The sequence below is a fragment of the Sceloporus occidentalis genome, unplaced genomic scaffold, assembly GCF_023333645.1.
Source record: "Sceloporus occidentalis isolate IW3139 unplaced genomic scaffold, rSceOcc1.0.p SCAF_42, whole genome shotgun sequence".
NCBI lineage: Eukaryota > Metazoa > Chordata > Lepidosauria > Squamata > Phrynosomatidae > Sceloporus > Sceloporus occidentalis.
In genome coordinates, this window is record NW_028317022.1 from 3030811 (window position 1) to 3050688 (window position 19878).

Sequence of the window (19878 nt, forward strand, 5' to 3'; positions counted from 1 at the left end):
TCCATATTCATTTTGGGGTCCCTTAATTCCATGTGGGTTGAAGAGGCTTTAACCAACATAACTCTTTCTTCATCTGCACTCTGGAGATACTGTTCTTGTTTTAAAGTAGGGGATATGGCTAGGACACTACAGTATAGGTTTTTATGCTGGAAGATAGGGGTCTGGCTAGAAGCCATATTAAACAATACTGGACTATAGTCCTTAGACCCTTGGGATCTATGTATACGTGGGAACACAAGGGATATCATTTGCAACTCTATCTAAGATCCTATAAAGTTTTATCCAATAAAGAAACAGCTTAGGAATCCATCATACTCAACAAAATAACAGTCAAGAACGCCAAGTCAACTCATTCATTCTAAGTTTGCAACACTAATATGTGAATATAATTAAAATTAAGGGTGTATACAAATATAGTCATAAAACGCAAGACTTTATTATGTGTAAGGCTACCTCTTCAGCCTAATAGAGGGCCAAATAGTTTCCAAAAACCTACACACTCTCATTTATTCTTTTATTATTCATACTTCGTATTTCTTATGCATCCTGCGCTGAAAGTATTTAACTTAAAACAGAAATATGTTCTCAAGTACATGATTTGATTAATAGAAATGTTTATAATTGTGTCTATTTATAAGATGCCAGTCCAACAAACATAACAAAACAAAAAACAATCTGTGCTATTTGGAAGCTTACCTATTTGTTTTATATTCAGTAACAAAATTATTTAATATTTTCCTACCTGGCACTCTCTTTGCCCAGTTAATCATATGCACTAGCTCTTTATCTGCGAGGTTTGTAAGAAGGGTCATCATGGAAGCTTCACAAAGTGGTTTGGTTGCGTCATGCTCAGAATATACAATTGGTGGTTCAGCCTCCATTAAGGCACTGATAAGCTGATCTGCTGTTAATGATAAAACTGGGCTCAGTTTCATGCTTTTAACTGTAGGGTTCACCCAGATTGAGGTTGTCCTAATCTCTGAGGTCTCAACCTCGCTCTTCTGCTCTTGCTCCTCTTTTTGCCGTTTATGCTTCATCACACGTCCTCCTCTACGATCCTTTCTGATTCCTGGTGGGGGAAAATGGAGATTAGAATTCAGCAAGAATTGTGTTTTATTGTATAAAAGTTTTAATTTGCAATTATAAAAATATTGCGCTTCATTATGAAAATAAAACATATAAAAAATGTCACTTTATCTCTAATATAAATTGTGATTCCACTAATACAGAAAAATTCATTGCCTAAACACGGAACTATGTATGTATCTATTTTTATATCGTACCTAGTGTTTCCTACCTAGATGAACCAACAAAGCAAATGTCAGTCATTTGTTGTCCCTTAATGTGTCCCCAGAGGTTTCAGAGAGAATAGCAAATATCCAAGATGAAAAGTCTAAAGCTATTCCCAGGCTAGCTCAACCCTGTATGAATAGTAGAAAGCACCAACATACTAAGGCCTTAACAAATTATGCATCTAATGCATTCAAACTTCTGTTAGATTGCATGCCTACATGATTAGGGTCAGGCCTGGACTAGCCATCTTGCATGCCAGGCGAATATCCAATAGTTGCTGCCACCGGCTGGCTATGTGCACCTGTGTGCTACCTAAGCATAAAAACAGAGTGCAGCCATGCATATTCAGCATACCTGGGAACTCTCTGGGTTTGACTCGGAGATTGCGGGGTGAGAGCTGCTCCTCCGGTTCTCCGGGTCCAGACCTGAATCTTCCGGGTCCCGGGAGCAGGGTCTTGACACACCCTGCTCCCCGCCCGTTTGTTCCTTGAAATGAGTTGAATAACTTTGAACCTGCCTGGGGGCAATTCGCCCCCCCCCTATTTCAGCCCACCCTGGAGATATCCACTGTCTGTAAGTCAAACAGACTTTTTTTAGGTTTTAGACGCACCACCTAAACTATACCAGTACTGTATATCAAGTAAATATTTCAGGATCAAAATACCTTTTTTCTTTCCATGTATATTTATTTTTCTAAAAGGTCATTAAAATACGACTGAAGGCCATTTCACTTTGCTCTTAAATGTCAAATAAGGAATTTTGCTTATGATCTTTTGTACATAATAATTAAAAATGTAATATCATGTATGCCACTCCTGCAAAAGTGAGCTTGGCATCTAAATGGAAAATTGCATCACAAAAAAAATAATGAACTCTTTCCAATAAGACCTATACTGACTACTTCAGAATGATACTATATTGCTAAAGAATTTTATCACAACAAACGGCTGCATTCAAAGGACAGCGTACATTCTGATTGCTTAAGCGCAATTTAGAAGTTTCTATTTTTAGTAGTTAATATAAGAAAGGACTTATAAGTGTTTTAGATAAGGCATCAACAAATCAGATTTGTATTTTCTGCTACTGAATCATCTGTAATTATCTAAATGGGAATTCAGAATTCAGTGATCATCATTCCAGAACAAAAGGGCGAAGGTCTTGTTTTTCAGGTAAACAAGGCATATTGACCATGTTGATTTATTATATACAGACAAATATTTGGCAAAGCATATTTATAGATTATACTTTAAATATCAGTCTAAAAAAATACGAAAATAGGCCATTGCATAGTGGACTTCCCAGGGCAGAAGTGGGGCTAGCCTTACACACAGGCAAAGCTAGTCATTTATATCGAGGGGCAGGTTTCATCCCAGACAGCCGTAAGTGAGGAATGGTGGCTAGTGGATGGGCAGTGGCCACAGCCAAACACAGCTTCCCAGTCTGGAGAAAGAGAAAATTGACCCAGAGACCCGGGGAAGCAGGTCTTCACCAGGAGACTGTTGGTCAAACTGAGAGTTCCAATGTGTGGTTGAAAAGCCTCTAAAGGCTCAAGTGTATATTATATTAATGCAGGTAAACCAGCATGTTGCTACTTCCCCCAAAAGTATTATACCTTATATGAAAAACAAAAAAGGTATGACAGTAAATCCATTCAGCTCGGTAAAGATATGTGTCCAAAATATTATATTTATGATTGGTGGCTATAGATAAAACAAACCAAACATTATTCTACTTCAATTTACTTGATGATTTAAATACATTGCCTTGCGTTATTTTTAATACATTACATGACAAATTATTGTAATATTTAGATGCACTCCTCAATATACTTAATAATAGTAGTACATGTACAAGACCTCAATAAAAAAGCTACAGGACCATATGGCTTAATGTCATGCATACTCAAGATATACCTTGGTTGGCAGCAGGATTCTAATGTGATCTTTAGTAGTTTGGAAAGTAAATTTGCATGAAATGCCTAGACTATGGATGTTATGGATCATATGAGAGTTGCACAATATAAAATGGCAAAATAAAAAAATGTATTTTAAATAAATGCATCATCTGGTGTACAGACCTTCTTTCAACTGTATTTTTCCATCTCTGTGACCGCTTGTAGTTTGGATTAAAAGTCTGTGTTTTTCATCTGTATCAGTGTGTGTACAAAATAGTAATTTTTCTACATTAAAAATATCTAATTTCCGTGTATATTTGTACATAAATAGATTTCTTACAGGAGCCATCCCTAATCTATTGGGACTATTTCTTTCTGGGCATATTATATTTACCACAAATGTAATTTATCGAAACAAACATAATATATGCTCTCCTCCAGTTCCTTTTTCAATAATGTGGATGATCTATTAAAAGTTATAAAATTAGTCTAAAGTAATACTTTTATTACCTAATGCATCACTAGCAATATCATTCCTAGTACTGTAGAATGCCTTGTAATTTTTTAATCATGTAATATTTTACCTCATTCACAATTTTTGTCAGGAACATTTAATTGTCTTGTGATTCAAAAATATACACTGATTTCTTGTCATCATTGAAACAAAAAAAGCTTAAAAGTTGATATGTTGTTTTTATGTGATTAAACCCTAAGATGGAAGACTACAATTACAAATCCACTTAGGTTTATTTGCGTAACATACTAAAGAGCTCAACGGATCGTTTAATTGGAATCTTTGAGTAGCGAGAGTAGTGCTGAGTATGCCATCTTTGGAAAATCATTCATTTTGTTGCTCATGAAATAAAAGCTGCATAATAATATCGTTTTAGTCTCCCTGCTAGTTTTATGTAGGTAAGGTTATGTAGGAGTTCAGATACTAGCACGACCTTTAAAATAATGCTTTTGTTCTCTTTTTCGATTATTTATTTTTTATTATTGATTTTATTAATCCTTTTTTAATAAACATGGGAATAAAATCTCTAAAACATGAATAGATAGATCCACATGCAAAAATGTGAGTTGCTAGTACAAAAATGTACAAAAATCATGCAAGCAAGAGTAGCAAAAAGCAGAACTGAGTTCGGGCCATAATCCTATTCCTTGACAAACGTACTTCTCACTGAAACTGGGAAGGATCTCACAAGGGGCTCTCCTTTTCCTATTTCTATTCCTGCATTACTTATGTACATTGCATATATTAATCTCTTCGTGACAATGGCTGATTTTATTTTTTGTATCTTTTGTGACAATGGCTGTTTAAAAATTTCTGCGGTGCTCGTGTTTAGCTGTAATTTTATTCTTTCCCGTTTACTGAACCCACACAAGTTATATATTGGTTTTTTTTTTCAGGACAACAATGGCTTTCTTTAGAAAGAAAGGACTTTTTCTAACTTTTACTTGAAAAATATTTTACTCATCTATAAAAGCTAATGAAAAAAACTGCTAAATAGATTCTAGAAATAGAAATACCCAGTGTTTTATGCTTTTTTTTTTTGCACTTTATTGGGCAATAAGTACAAGCAGTGTTTTGCTATTTCAAAACAATTTTTTCCAAATCTGGTAATTATTCCCCCCATGTGCCATTATTGGGTATTTTTTAAGCTGGCCAATGCAATTTACCCCATCAAACCATATATTTTTGAAAACAAGGGTATTTCAAATGCTAGTATTTTAACTCTTTCCATGCACTAATTCTACCACCAGTCTTTGTCAAACTTTGTGGTAGTCATTTTTGCGTTTTTTTGTTTCACACACATTTTACTTTAGGTATGAATTAATAGGTCCTGGTATATGTCGCTGTGACACAACACCCCAATATGTGCAACATCTCCTGAGTACAGTGATACCACACATGCATGGGTGTTTGGGGGGCTAAAAGGCCACATTTGGGACTTGTGCATTTTTCAAAATGGAAATTACAAGTGTGGTCATCCTACCCCCAGTTTTAATTGGGACATTGTTGAACCCGGCCAATTCAATTTTCCCCATCAGTTCATACATTTTTTTAAAGTAGACACCCTATGGGCATTTAACATGGCAGTATTTTAACTCTTTCCATGCGAGAATTGTTTTAAGCTAAAGCGCTAATTTTAGGACTTGCTCATAAAAATATATTTATATATATTATTTTTGTTTGCCTTTTTTTGTTTCATTTTTTAAAAAAATTTTGGAACTTGAAGGTTCCCCTGATGGTGACATCAGTGGGACATTATTTTTACATGTAAACTATTTTTATTCTTATTATTATTTTTTATTTATTTTACTAATCACATTGTGATTAGAAAGCTGGGCTTTTTTCTACTGTTGCTTTTTAAAGGACGCCGCCATCTTGTGAGTGGCAAAATCACTCGCAGTAGCGGTTGTGACTGCTCTCCGGAGCGAGCATGGCGCGTCCTGGGGTGGGAGTTCGGTGTCGCTGAATGCCTCTTGATCGCTTTCTGTACCCGTTTGAAGTCATGACAGTCCTGGCACATCAATTATCGTTAACCCTTTTTTAGGGGACGTGCTGGGACCGTCAATTGTCATTAAGGGGTTAATCAGTGTTTGTTGATTACCATACCTGGGAACTTGCCAAGATAGGGCCTTCAGATCTTCTTCTTCTGGTCGAGTGGCTTTACATGGGGCAGGGCTAACCCCACATGGAGGCAGGCCTAGATATGCGAGGCATCATGACTAGATGCACAGAGGGTGTGGCTAGTCCTCAGATACCACTAACCAGACATAGGATGTGAAATGAGCGGGGTGAAGGTTAAGTCCTCCCCTCTCTAGAGAAATGAGAAGGGAACCCAGAGACCTCGGGAAACAGTTGAGGCTTGGGGGACAAATCCAAAGAGTTCCTAGGAATGGCTAATAGACTTATGCATTTGCCAACTTTATTAATTTATATGAATGTCTGAAAACAAGGAGGGGCTCTAACAGAAAGCTAAAAGTTCCGAATTTTCATTTGAATTTTCTTTTCTACACTCGCTCTCTGTCACTTCCTGTCATGCTCTAACTCACAATTTATCTCTCTTCATCTCCTTTTCCAAGGCTTCTCTTTTTGTTGGATTGGAGAAATGAGGAAAATGAGACCAGGATAATGCTGGAGACCAGGATAATGCAGCAGATCACCAGAGAAGAAAGAAGAATTAAGAAGCAGAGAACAGGAAGAAAAAGAAGAAGAAGGAGAAGCAGAAAACAAGACACGGAGCTGTGGAGACACAGAGAAGGAGACATTGAGACAGTGAGTGAGAAAGAACGTGACAGAGAGTGAGGGTGAGTGACAACGAATTTTGTTTCCAAATTAAAAAAGCCTTCTGAATTTGGTCTGAGTCAAAAAGGCAAAAAACTAAATTTATTGTAAAAAAAAATGAAAAATGTGTCGGAATTGTTGTAACTCCATACTGCATCCAAGTTCATACAGTATATAAATACAAAAACCTCTTGTCATTGAACTTAACACTTCTATGTGCTTGTTGATGACATGAAGCAGAATCTTACATTGATTTAATGTGGGAGATATACGCAAAATCCTTGGATATCTCATAGGATATTATCACTTTCAGTATATTCATTACACACAGGACTACAACTGCAAATTACACATTACTATTACCTTTATGTGCCTATTATATATAATTGTTTTTATTTATACTCTTTTGTTTTCTAAAGGCTCCATAACACCTTCTTTTTCAAATATTCCATTCCTTAAAATTATGTATGTTCTATGTATATGGCAGTTTGAGGACCAAATGATCGACTTTACTAAACGATATTGATTGTAGGTGGCCTGAAGAAGCCCAATGCCATTCAATATGAGGTTTAATGTAGGTGTCTTAAAAGTTACATTTTTATTAACTTTACTTTACTTCTTTTCAACGTTACAGAAAATATACCATGATTACAGGACTTAAGATCTGATACATTTACTTGACACTCCAGCCATTATATGCCCTTTAATATATTTTATAGCTGAGTGGTCCATTTACATTTTTGTGTAATCAGGCTACACCAGCTACATGCCTTGCAGGCAATGTGAAGCCAAACATACGCCTTGCTGCTTGTTCCAAAGTGATCAGCTCACTCCCAATCAGCAGTTCTTGCTTAACGAGGGTTCCAGTGGAGTCTAATGAGACGCCCAATGCACATTCAATGGGAGAGCTTTATTGCCACTGACTGAGTTCTTCAAGCAGCCACTCAGTTGCGCAAAAAAGAGACCATGGAGAAGACTGCAGCTGTGGAACTGCAGCTTCTCCTAAAGGTAAGTACTTAATTTTTTTTAACATTTTGTAGAATACTTATTAAAGTACTTACAAATTAATGATTTAATATGCATTATTTGCTAAGGAGGCTGCCTGGGACGCTAGATCTGTTTGAGTAAAATAGTTTTCTAAAGTCTTCAAGTTGTGTAGTGAAATTAGAAGCTTTTACTTATTATATATTTTGAAATCACATATGTAACACATCATCAGATGATAAGATCATGTTGTAAATATCCCTGCCAAGTAACAAACACATATTGTAAAAGTGGCGCCTCACTTTCATGATTATTGCAAATAAAAATAAAACAAGCAATTAAAATCATTTTTTATGTTTTTTATGAGTTACATAAAAAAAAATACATAAATACAATTGTCCTTCATGAAATACTCCCTTCATAAAACAGAAAAATGTTTAAACCAGGAGTTTCATGTTTGAATCTGAAAGGATATTAATATTTTAGAAGATTTATCTTCGGCAACAGAAAACTATATATGTATATTTTTGGACAGGCATAGCATTTATAAATAATTGTTAATTACTTTAGTATAGTGTAGAAAGATGTGCAGGAGGAATGTTAACTATAAATTTTAAAATACATTTCCAATATGTAAGTTTGGACTTGTGCATGGGTAGTCCTGAGCTGGAAATTAGGTTACATCTCCTGTAAGGGTAAGGAACACGGGACAGGCAAATGTTCAAAATGTAGAGATGATTCCAGGGAATCCCAATGTTGGAACTATAGAACATTTTTTTTTCTTTTCTAAGTGATGTAGATTGTTTTGTACTTAAAGGAAACTTATAACTTCTGACAACATATTATATTTATTTACTGCCCAATTTTCTGTAATAAGGATTTTTAGTCGTGCCCACTTCCTGCCCAATTCTCTCCTACACCTATATAATTATATATATCGGGGGCTAACCCCACCCACATTTGTGGCTAGACCCATCATCTCACAAGTTACCGCCCAAGAAGAGCAGCTTGACGTTGGAAGTTCCCAGGTATGCCCATAATATTTCATGGATCATTGTATTCAGAATCCTACTGCCAGCCCAAGTAGGGAGCTGAAACATACCTCCTTGACTATATCTGCAACCAGGTATGTGAGACTGTTTCCTATGTAAAGCAGTGATCTGGAACATCTCTTCAAACAAGATGCATACCTCCCAAATGTTGGGTTTTTTGACACTGTCCCGCATAACTTTATCATTGTCCTGCTTTTTGTGGGTAATAGTTTTCATGGGCCAGTTAGGGAGAGCCTCTGATCTCCCCTGATCAGCAGTACAAGTAAAGAAGATATGTCCTGTTGCTTCACAGACCTTCATTGCAGCTCCCATGTGGAACACCTTGCAAAGCTATGAATCTGAGTGCCATATATACTTTATATTGTATGTTATATAGGAATATATGGTATACATAGGAATTGGGAATATACTGAATGTGACAGTTCTTTAAACAAATACTGATTTAGTGAAAATTTTCTCTTTAGCTATATGCCTATACTTCTGGGCTCCGACAACTCGGAGCCTACCCTTGTGGGACGCGGCCGGGACTGCCCTCTGACGTCAGCTATGCTATATACAACTTGTAATGTCCTGTCTACCCTTTGTACAGTGCTACAGTATATGATGGTGCTATATAAAACAATTTATAATTGAGGGACAATATTTTTGGAGTATATTTTACAAATTAATTTGCAGGATGATTATTTAAATATGCAAAGCCTTTGTATTATAAAAATTACTGGGTATTAAAATCAATTTCCAATATCTAAATATTCCTTCCATGTCCTATATGGTGCAGGTTATATATATGTATGTCTGCATGTGCATTCCAGGAGCCTGGTAACTATGGCTTCTAACTTGTTATTCCTGGCAAATAATTTATTATGTTGATGTCTCAGAGTATATTATATTTCTTCATTCATACACCTACACAAGTAAAAAGAATAATATTCACCTTGTCGGTGAACTGTCTGTGGAAGAAATGTATTCTTATAAAATTAGATAAAGGATGATTGATCTATTTCTTAAAATGACTTGGCTATCGAAAGTTCCAAAATTGAGTCATTTTGAAAGTGAAATATATTATCCTCCAATCCAAGGTACTTCTGGATTAAAATTCATGAACCACACAAAATGGTTCTTCATTATACTCATGTCACATAGGGTAGCCCATAAGACATATAGTTCCCTGCTTGTCTCATATAATGATGATAGTAATGGGATTACAGTTGAGTGTAAAAGGTTAGCTAGAACATGTTCTTACCGAATTTATTGAGTTAAGTAGACACTGTCTCAAATAATCCGTGTAATACTGGGATAACATAGAACATTTCAGCCAACGCAGAACAATTTTAAATTATTTGTGAAATGATTGGCTTCAGTTTATGTCTGTACTTAGGCTCTGCTCAGTTATTATGTGTTTGAAATATAATAGAAAATATAAAATTAAAGAAAACTGGTGGTTTGGAGTAACTGGCTCTTTTTGGGTTGAATAATATCAAAATGAAATAAGTGGGGCATAAAACAAATTAGTAAATCAGTTAAGAATATATAAGATAACAACAAAAACATTTATCACAAATATGTTCATATGTTTCTGTATGAAATGTAATTCTGCTACACAAAATTAGTATTTTTTGCCACAGAAACCAAGGCAAAAGTGTTGCTGATTGCTCTGTCGATAACGCTACCTTTCAAACTTTGGACCAGAAGATTTTTTTATGCAGAGCTTTTCCTCAAAACAATTTCCAGTGCAGTAGTTAAGTATAAACAATAGCCACTAGTTAAAAGCACTTAATAAGCCTATCCAGGCTGGCTTCAATGTATGTACACTTTCCACGCTAAGCTAAAACTACCCAGCTCTGTACTTCAAAGAGAAATGCAAGAACAAAAAGCAGTTTAGGCAAATTTAGATAAGAATACACAAGTGCCAAACGTTAACTCCCTACCACGGATTGGCATGTTGAAGCAGAGCCATTTGATCACTCCCTGACCGATGTGGTGATATTGGATTACGTGAGATCCATCATATTTTATTATATGATGAATTTTAAAAAATCTCACTGCCGAGATCTTAGCAATGTTTTGGTTGGCTCTTGTAGGAGACACATTGCTGGCAGCGTTGTGTCAGCCTTCAGCCAAAGAGATGAGCCACTGGTCTACATTTGTCCATTTATCAAGCAAGAGAGCTGTCAGCCGCGGTGGGAATGACATGTTGAACATTAACCATGGAAAGCTGAAGACAGCATATCTCAACAGAACTGTATTAAACTAGGTTTTAACTTGTTTTGTGTAATAAGAAATATTTGCAGTTTCCCAACATTTTAATTATATTAGAAACTTCCTGTATATTCCCAAGAGGAAATCTAAACTCACAGTTTGTAAAGGGTAAAACTCTCTAGAGAGTACGTTACGTTTGCTAGACTTCAAAGTACATATATTTTATTTGTCTAATATATGCCCGGAATGCTTCTACTTCCTATTTAATCATTTGATTTGTTTTAACTCCATGCAGGCTTTCTGTGTTCCGACCTTCACATCTGGCACTGTTGCAGAATTACATTTTCAAGCCACTTCCTTTTTAAATGAACAGTGTAGTCTTGATACATGTTGGAGTAAATTTTGCATGGACTCCAATGTATTTTACTACAAACTGAAGTATGCATTTTTCAGTTATTGGGTTCTATCTGATTTAAGTTCCGTGGCTGCCTGCATCGAAACCGGGAAGCATTAGTATGTAAACTTTTTGCATATGCTCCGTAACACTTCAATTGAAATTACTGAAGCAGCAGAAGCCGACACGTATGCTAGCAAAACATCAGTACATGTTCAGATAACATACATGTGATGGCTTGTTGCTACTCAAAATGATCTCAGTGGGACCCAGTTCCCATTGACTAGAACAGATGTCTACTGCGCAAACATACAGGAGAATGCTTTAACTAGAAGAAGTTCTAAGCATGCATTAAACATTCAAAATGGATGGGATGTAGTGTTTGTTTAAGTATGCAATGAAAAAAGTGGGGGGAAAAGGTGCGGCCTATATTCGGAGAAATACGGTAAATACTTTATATGTATATAGTAAGAATGTTTTTGAAAAATAGACATGTTAATAGTTTATTTCAATAATTTAACAACATGCAAAGTGAGCGAACAGAAGAAAAATCTAAATCAGATCAGTATTTGGTGTGACCACCCTTTGTCTTCAAAACTGCCTCTATTCCTCTAGGTACAGGGAGATTGTAGGCATATAGTTTGGGGTATGATTAAACAATTATACCAAACAGGCGCTAATGATCATCAATTTAATATGTAGGTTGAAACACAATCATTAGCTGAAACAGAAACAGCTGTGTAGGAGGAATTAAACCGAGTGAAGAACAGTTAAACTGGCAGCAGGTGCTCTGGACTGATGAGTCAAAAATGTAAATATTTGACTGTAGCAGAAGGCAGTTTGTTCACTGAAGGGCTGGAAAGCGGTACCAGAAAGAGTGTTTACAGGTAACAGTAAAGTATGGTGGAGGTTCCTTGCACATTTGGGGCTGCATTCCTGAAAATGGAGTTGGGGATTTGGTCAGAATGAATGGTCTCAATGCTGAGGAGTACAGGGAGATACTTGTTCATGATGCAATACTATCAGGGAGGCATCTGATTGGCCACAAATTTATTCTGCAGCATAACGACCCCAAACATACAGTCAGTCATTATGTAGAATAAGGAGTCCTGAAAGTGATCTCAATATCATCCGGTTTGTCTGTGATTACATGAAGAGAGAGAAGCAACTGAAGCTGCCCACAAACAATTGTGCACAAGTGTACCTAAAAGAATCAACGCTGTTTTGAAGGCAAAGGGTTATCAAACCAAATATTTATTGAGATTTTTTTCTGTTCAGAAAATGTACATTTTCTTAACTGATAAATACATTTTTTGAAAACATTCTTGCATTTTTTCCACACCTTTCTTATTGTTTTCCAGAGTACTATTAACTGTGATATATATCACAGTTAATGCTAAAACTGAAAATCAATCTTTTTTTCAAAAAGCATAAAAAATGCTTCGTTCATCTTCAAAAAATCAGTTTTTTACATTTTCTGTTGTACAGTTGCTTTAATGTTAATATTTTAGACACATTTTAAGAAAATAAATTATTAAGTGCACATATAATGCATTCACTTGAAAACCAATTTTTCGAGGATGCTGTTTTACACAGTGGAATACAATGTGATTTTGACTAGTGTAGCACACATCTTTTGCATTTAGCAATAACCTCTCACCATGCACTTGGTACATACCCCCTTTCATCATCCCCACTTCATAGCACTTGCGTAGTCGACAGGCCTGGCAACTCTTCCTCCTGTTCTTGTCAATAGTACACTGATTGGTTGCAGGACACATATAGTCGTTGTGCCCTGTAAAAGAAATAAAAAAGGTTCTTGTAAATTTTACAGAGAGATGAACCTTGAAAAGCATTTTTACTTGAATAGACTAATGGAAAAATGTTGGTTACTGGATCCCACACAGCCCTTTATGTCTAAGGAAAGTAAGGGTCTTCTAGTCAACAGGGCTTTAATCTTGCAAATCAAGGAATGAATAGCAAATGGAATTGTTCCCAATAAGGTAAAGAAAAAGTATTGCTCTAAGTTCCGTTATCATATCGAGACTGATGACAGATGACTTGGGTAGACTCTGTGGAAAATTCATGTGGAGGACATTGTACCGTATAGACCCATATATAGTTGTGGCTCAACAAAACTAGCAAATTACATGTGAATAAAACTTTCATCTATTTAGCATCCACATGTTGGCTTAGAAGCAATTTTTAGTTAAATTTCATAAGAAAAAATAAATATGGTCATATTATAGAAAATTGAGTCTTGGTACTCTTGGTCAAAGTTGGTACCTTTTCTTGGGCCAACATAGAAAAAGTTTTAAAGTTGCATAAGCATTTGGGACTTCGGTGGGCTCTTCTTCAGCTGCAATCTTTCCTTCTGAAGAAGAGTCATCTGAGGTTCCAAAAGCTTATATAAATTAAATTTAAATAAATCTTTTTCTATGTTGGCCCAATGAAAGTTACTTTAACGCTAATTAAACTTTTGGTTCTCTTCAATTTAACAACCACGCTGTCAATGTGACCTGCTACTATCACAGATATAGGGGTATATATTATTAGAAAATGACATATGTGTCAGGAGGCATGGAAAGTTTAGAGAGAGTGTATATCATGTTTAATTAGTGATGTAACCCATTACCCCATTATGAAGTGTTAATTAGTCATTATGTGGGCAATAAGAAATGTGGTACCAGTTGTTAAGAGCTAGGATGAGAGGGAGGAAAAAGAGTGAGCAAAGGACAGGAACCACAGCTATCTAGTGAACAATGTCCCCTAATGTTCAGAAAGAGAAAAACAAACGTACAATATATATCTGATGTGAGCTCCGAGCACGGTTACAGAATCTTAAAGTACAGTTGAAATAGCTTTAACAAAGCACTTCAATAGTTTACAAACACTATTAAACAATTGCTTTAAAAGCAGCACTGCATTCCACTTCCTGACAAGCCACCTAACGCATTTCGAACAAAAGGGGCTTTTTCAGACGTGAATGTGTGACAAAGTCAGTAATAACACAATAAAAGAACAGTAATTTTATTCATTTATTTATTTATCTATTTTTTTCTCTGTCTGTCTAATTTGTACTGCAATATTTAATTGTGCTCTTTATTAACTTTTTTGGAATCTACGATTTGTATATTCCTATTGGAATATAGCTTAAAATCTTCGAAACTAGATCGAATATAAATTATGAAAATATGTTGTCTGTCGAATGTTTGTAATTCTTTTTCTACAAAATGATATAAATAAAACAACTTAAAAAAAAAAAGAAAAAAAGAACAGTAATCTTGGCTAAGAAGAAGCCAGCACTAGTCACTGAAAGGGAACGGATTTCTATGGTGTTTGCAAACTCAAGTATATATTTTTTTTTATTAAGCAGGTAAGTGATTAGTCTATTAAAAATGGACTAAGTTATTAAATAAAAATACTTTGTAGGAGGTACATAAGCATATTTAACATGAACAGACAATGGGCAAGAACTACTCGGTTGTGTACAATCTGGCGGAAAGCTGAACTTGCATCTAGCTATAGAACCCTGCATTCAAGAAATGTCTCTGATTTTAGACAGGGAATGATGGACCTGTATATACAAATACAGATTAAATTTTTTTATACAGGGCCAGAGGTGGGCCCGGCACTTTAAGGCTAGCAGCCGTCTGATGACATAAGCACAGCCGACAGCTGGATATTTGTGTCTGCACACTACGTTTTTTAACTCACGCATTTGTTTGGGGTTCCAGATGGCCATTCAGGGCCTGTTTATATATATATATATATGAACTCAACAGCATTAAAGTAATTGCAAAGCAATGCTAAATGAAATATAGCATTGGTTCTGATACAAGCTTCTGACCCTTTGGTTTAATTTGTTTAATGTTTTCTAGAGAATTGTATTAAATAAGCATATAAAAAGGAAAGGTCAGGTTCTTTCTATCGAGTATTTTTCTAGCTATCATGATAAGTTATGTGCTCTTCTCTACCTTGTTCGCATATTAAAATAAAAACAAATAAATAAAAAGTCCACCCACAGCCACATGGCTGATTGTAATCAGTTTTAAGGCTTGGCAAAGTATTGGGATATTTTTCTTCTTTTCTTATCTGATTCTTTTTTTTTTACAAATCACAGTATTTTAAGAGGCTGGCATCAGATCAATCCCACAGCTGTGTGTAACAGAACCTTAACTAGATTGATCCTTAGAGACACTAAAGGAGAGATTTACTAATATGTGAAAAGTTGTTATGATTTCACTTAAAGGGACAATCCAGCCATCATATACACTTTAATAACTGTTAGCCAAGGGGTCCATTTAAACTTACATGGTGTTTCTGCATAATCCCCCATAAGCAATTGCCTCTTTTCTCTCCCCATTCTACATTCCATGTCGGAGTGTGTTTGTCTGATCACATTGCCTTGCACGTGATATGCTTGCCACAGTCAGCTCCAGCACTGGCTTGACCAGCATTGCATGCAATGGTCTACTGAGACTCCCACGGAAATGCATAAGATGCACAAAATGTTGAGAGCCTAGGCTGAAGTAACCGTAGTTATATGATTACGCCTCTTCCTCTTCCTTTTTAACATCATGGCGGTTAAGTCATCTGCCTAGGGTGCCATATGGAAAATGGAACTTATGACAATAGGTTGAATACTACAACCTTCTGAAAACAAATTTTGCAAAAAAATGATTTACATCTGTGGTGTATATCTTCACAATTAAAAAATAAATAAAAGGAAATACATGTCAAAAATAAAATATTCCTAACAACCATCATTGTGGCCTGTTGCCCACATATACTTTTTTCCAGATATACTTAAGGGCCATAACAATTATCTGTGTTCTTCATTTAATGTAAAATCAGATTTTTCTCCCTTTTTTTTTTTTTAGGGGTCACTAAAAGTCATGGTGGGAGTATATGTGACTACTCTCTCCCTCTCCTCCCCTCCCAAACATATATATATATAAGGTCCTTAATTATTAAGTGGATGGCAAGTGTCCCCACTTGTTCCCCACCCCATACAGAAGTACAAAATGACATGAACTCCTTATGTAAAAGTTTCTAGAAAAAAGTAGTTATTACTAAGCATGAGCAGTATACATTAATGTGTATTATTGCTCCAGATCCTGCTTTATTGACCTTGGCAGAATGTGTGTCAGGATCCAATTTTCATGTTTTCCCAGACACCTGTTGAATAATTATTTCCTTTCAAGAATTACTGTTAACCATCTGTTTTTTAATGTTCACAGCTTGTGGTAAGACGATTACAGTTATGAATTGGAGCCACTTCTCAGCGTAAAGTTTGCATTTTTATTAGACACAGCAGTAAAAGATTAGCGCTATGGGGGAGGAGTTCTTGTTTGGATCTTAGATGTAAAAAAAATCTTTTTAACTGTCTTCTTATGCGAAGGTCTCCCCCAGAAAGGATTAAAGCCTTTTTTGAAAGCAAACCAGATAAATGAGAAAAAAAACTCACATGTTATGCCAACTAATTACAGTGAACAACTTGTACTAGGCTAATTGTATCACCCAGTGACAAATGCATTTTTCTCATAGAATTTGATTGTTGGTTTTACCACAGACAAAATTTAATTGATTTGGCAAGGTTAACCTAATAAAATTTTTCCTACTCGTTTCAAAGTCAACCACAATACATCTCTGAAGAATCTTACTAGCAATACTTTTTAAACTTGTGTCCCAGCTCTGCTACAGTCTGAGAGATGCCAGCCTAACTCTGAGATAGGGTTGCCACCTTTAAGAGTTTACAGATGGGGGTATAGCCATGAGCATTATTTTACTGGTGACAGCTCATAAGGTTTTATTTAGTAAAGAGAAAAGAGATGAGTGAGGGAGGGGAGATGAGAAAGAAAAGGACAGAAACAAAGGAAAGTAGACTGAAAATAGAGAGAACAGAAAAGTGAAGAAAGAAGAGAAGATGAAAATAAATACTAAGGAAAGAAAATAAAGAAAAGGAGATAAGAGACAAGGAGACAAAAACAAATCAGAAAAGAGATACAGGTGCAGAGTGAGTAGGGCAATGACAGACAAGGGGAAAAGATGAGGAAAGAGATAAGGAAAAGGAAAAAGTAGGGAAGAAAAAAGCACTGGGTGAGTGTGATAGCATCTGGGCACCTCACCAGATTCATTAAAATAATAGAACATATAACTATTGGCTTAAAAAAGCAAATCCTGATTACTGACAGACAGTGTTAGTCACCCTCTTCTTTACACAGAATCTGCGCTGACAAGACCATAGGTAGTCTTCACACTACTCAACTCAATTTACATCATCCCTTCCTCAACATGCATTACAAGCTCATTCCATGTTCTTGCTAATTCCACAACACACCTCTTCAATAGAAATGGTAATGTATTGCAGCATAAAGTGGGCGATGTCTCAGTAATCATGCCTTTATAAAGGTCCATCATGACCAAAATGTCACCTGTTTTATGTTGAGATAAACTGAAAAGGGGTGCTGTGTCCTTTTTCTGGTGGATATATAGCATTTACTTGAACATAAAGAGATAAATAAAGGCCAAGGACTTACCTTTTTATTCCAGGGCCTCACAGGTAAAACCTGGACAGGTGGCAACCCTACCACGACAGCATAGTTTGCTTTCTTCATATTCTCTTTATGTACTGTCCAGAAGTTAAAACTTCTTTGTGACATGATGATACATTTTTGGCTGTCTTCAAGATATCCCTAAATGTTTATAGATTTATAGGAGTGTCTTTTTTACTTATATATCAGGGAAAAAATGTTCATACAGCACAAGGCAGGATTAAAAAAAGACGGCACCTGCACCGACTAGATATGTGAATTCTTCATACAGAGCTGTAATGATTTAGACCTTGGTGAACTCTGAGCAGTGGGTGTATCTACAGAAGGTCGGAGATAAGTGTACCAATTGCCACTCATGACAAACAACGTGCAATAAGCAACATAGTTCTAAATTTAGGAAATTGCTATATTTAGACATGTTAAAAAAATGTCAGAGGGGTGTGTTAACTTATCCTGGAGTTTGAAGGATGTCTAAACACTTCATCTCCCTGACTTCTTTTGCATTATCAAGGGCCAACACCAGCGAGCTTCTCCTGGAAGAAGGGCAGTGCTGGCCCAGTATTATTCATTGATACATCAGTAAGATGGCTTTTAAGGAATCAGAGACAAATAAACTAAAAATGTAGCCTTTTTTTAAGGAACATAGATGTTTTTACGCAACAGCTGTATGACCTTTGATAAAGATTATTTTTGAAGGCATATAGCTTTCACAAAGTCCTTGTAAACTTTGGGGGAGACTTAGATATTCAGTTTAGGATTCCTTGAGCGCTGTGGTGGTCTAAACTCAAAATATGTGGTGGTCTAAACAGCATGGTGGTAGCGTTCAGGGGTCAAAAAGAATATCAATTTAAGAGTGTGACCATGAAAATGGATCTATAAAGCTGTAGTAATACTGAGCACTGATACAGGACATTGTTAAAGAAATATCATTCCTACGACTTCTGAATGGCCAAATCCTTCCTGGAAATAATTATTTTATTGTGTAGATATTTTAATATCAATTGTCAAAACAGATAGACAACTTTAAGGAGTAAATAAATGAAAACATATACCATATTTGCTCGATTATAAGACGAGGTTTTTTTCAGAGCAAATGCTCTGAAAAAAACCCCTCGTCTTATAATCGAGGTCGTCTTCTAATCAGACCTCAAAATGTCCACTGGGGCCATGCTGCTTACCGGTCTTTGGTCGCGAGCAGCAGGAGAACAGGAAGCTAGAAGAGTGTCACATAACTCTGCCTCCCCCCTCCTTCCTCTGGGGGCGGGGCCAGAGAAGTTGCTCGCACAGCCGGGCCCCTGCAGAAGTCTGCGAGTGAGAGATCTGCAGTTCAGGTAAGGGGGTGGGGGAGGGTTTCTGAGTATGTGTGATTAATGGAATGAATGAGAATTTAAATGTTTGTGAATGAGTGTGTGTTAGTATGAATGTTTAAGGGGGGTGGTGGTGGTAGCATGGCATAGGGAGGCTGTACTCAGACTCCTATCATCCCCAGGTTCCAGCATGTACTGGCTGCCTTGGCTTGATAGGAGTGTGATTGCTGTTAGCAGTTATATATATATATATATATATATATACCTCCAGAAATGCCTTTTAACCCCCTATATGCCAATCTGCCCCATGAGATGCCTTTTAACCCCCTATATGCCACTCTGGCATATAGGGGATTAAAAGGCATCTCATGGGGCAGAGTGGCATATAGGAGGGTATAAGACATTTCTGGAGGCAGAGTGACATATAGAGGGTTAAAAGGCACATCATGGGGCAGAGTGGCAAATAGGGGGTATAAGGCATTTCTGGGGGCAGAGTGGCAACCCTGCGGGCAGATGTGCATAACTGGGGGGGCAGGTTGGCAAATAAAAGGAAATTTTAAAAAATATATATTTTTCTCAATCATAGCTTTTATTAAATATGAAAATATTGTTTACATGAATTAATATTTACTGGTAAAACTTTTTTTCCTATAGGGTAGTCTTATATTCAGGCTTTTTGTTTTTTTCCTAAATTAATATTCAGATTTTGGGGGGTCGTCTTATAATCAGGGTCGTCTTATAATCGAGCAAATACGGTATGTGGTTGAGTAAAGCTTAACATTTAATTGATATTATTACAACAGCCATTAAGCTAAATAAAATAAAATTCCCAGGATTGCTATACCGTTGAAATGCTAGCTAGATATAGGGGAAGGGAGCTGAAACATTATTAAAATGTAACTTGCT

General features: G+C 36.2%; 1 protein-coding gene across 1 annotated transcript in view; it reads right to left on the bottom strand.

Annotated features, from left to right (window-relative positions):
• LOC149289874 (estrogen receptor) overlaps positions 1–19878 on the bottom strand; it is a 71492-nt gene that overhangs the window by 17384 nt on the left and 34230 nt on the right. The window contains exons 3-4 of the mRNA XM_089490171.1: positions 12787–12903; positions 743–1069 (exon numbers count right to left, since the gene is read on the bottom strand). Of these exons, the coding sequence (XP_089346297.1) occupies positions 743–1069; positions 12787–12903 (444 nt within the window). The remainder of the gene's footprint in view (positions 1–742; positions 1070–12786; positions 12904–19878) is intronic.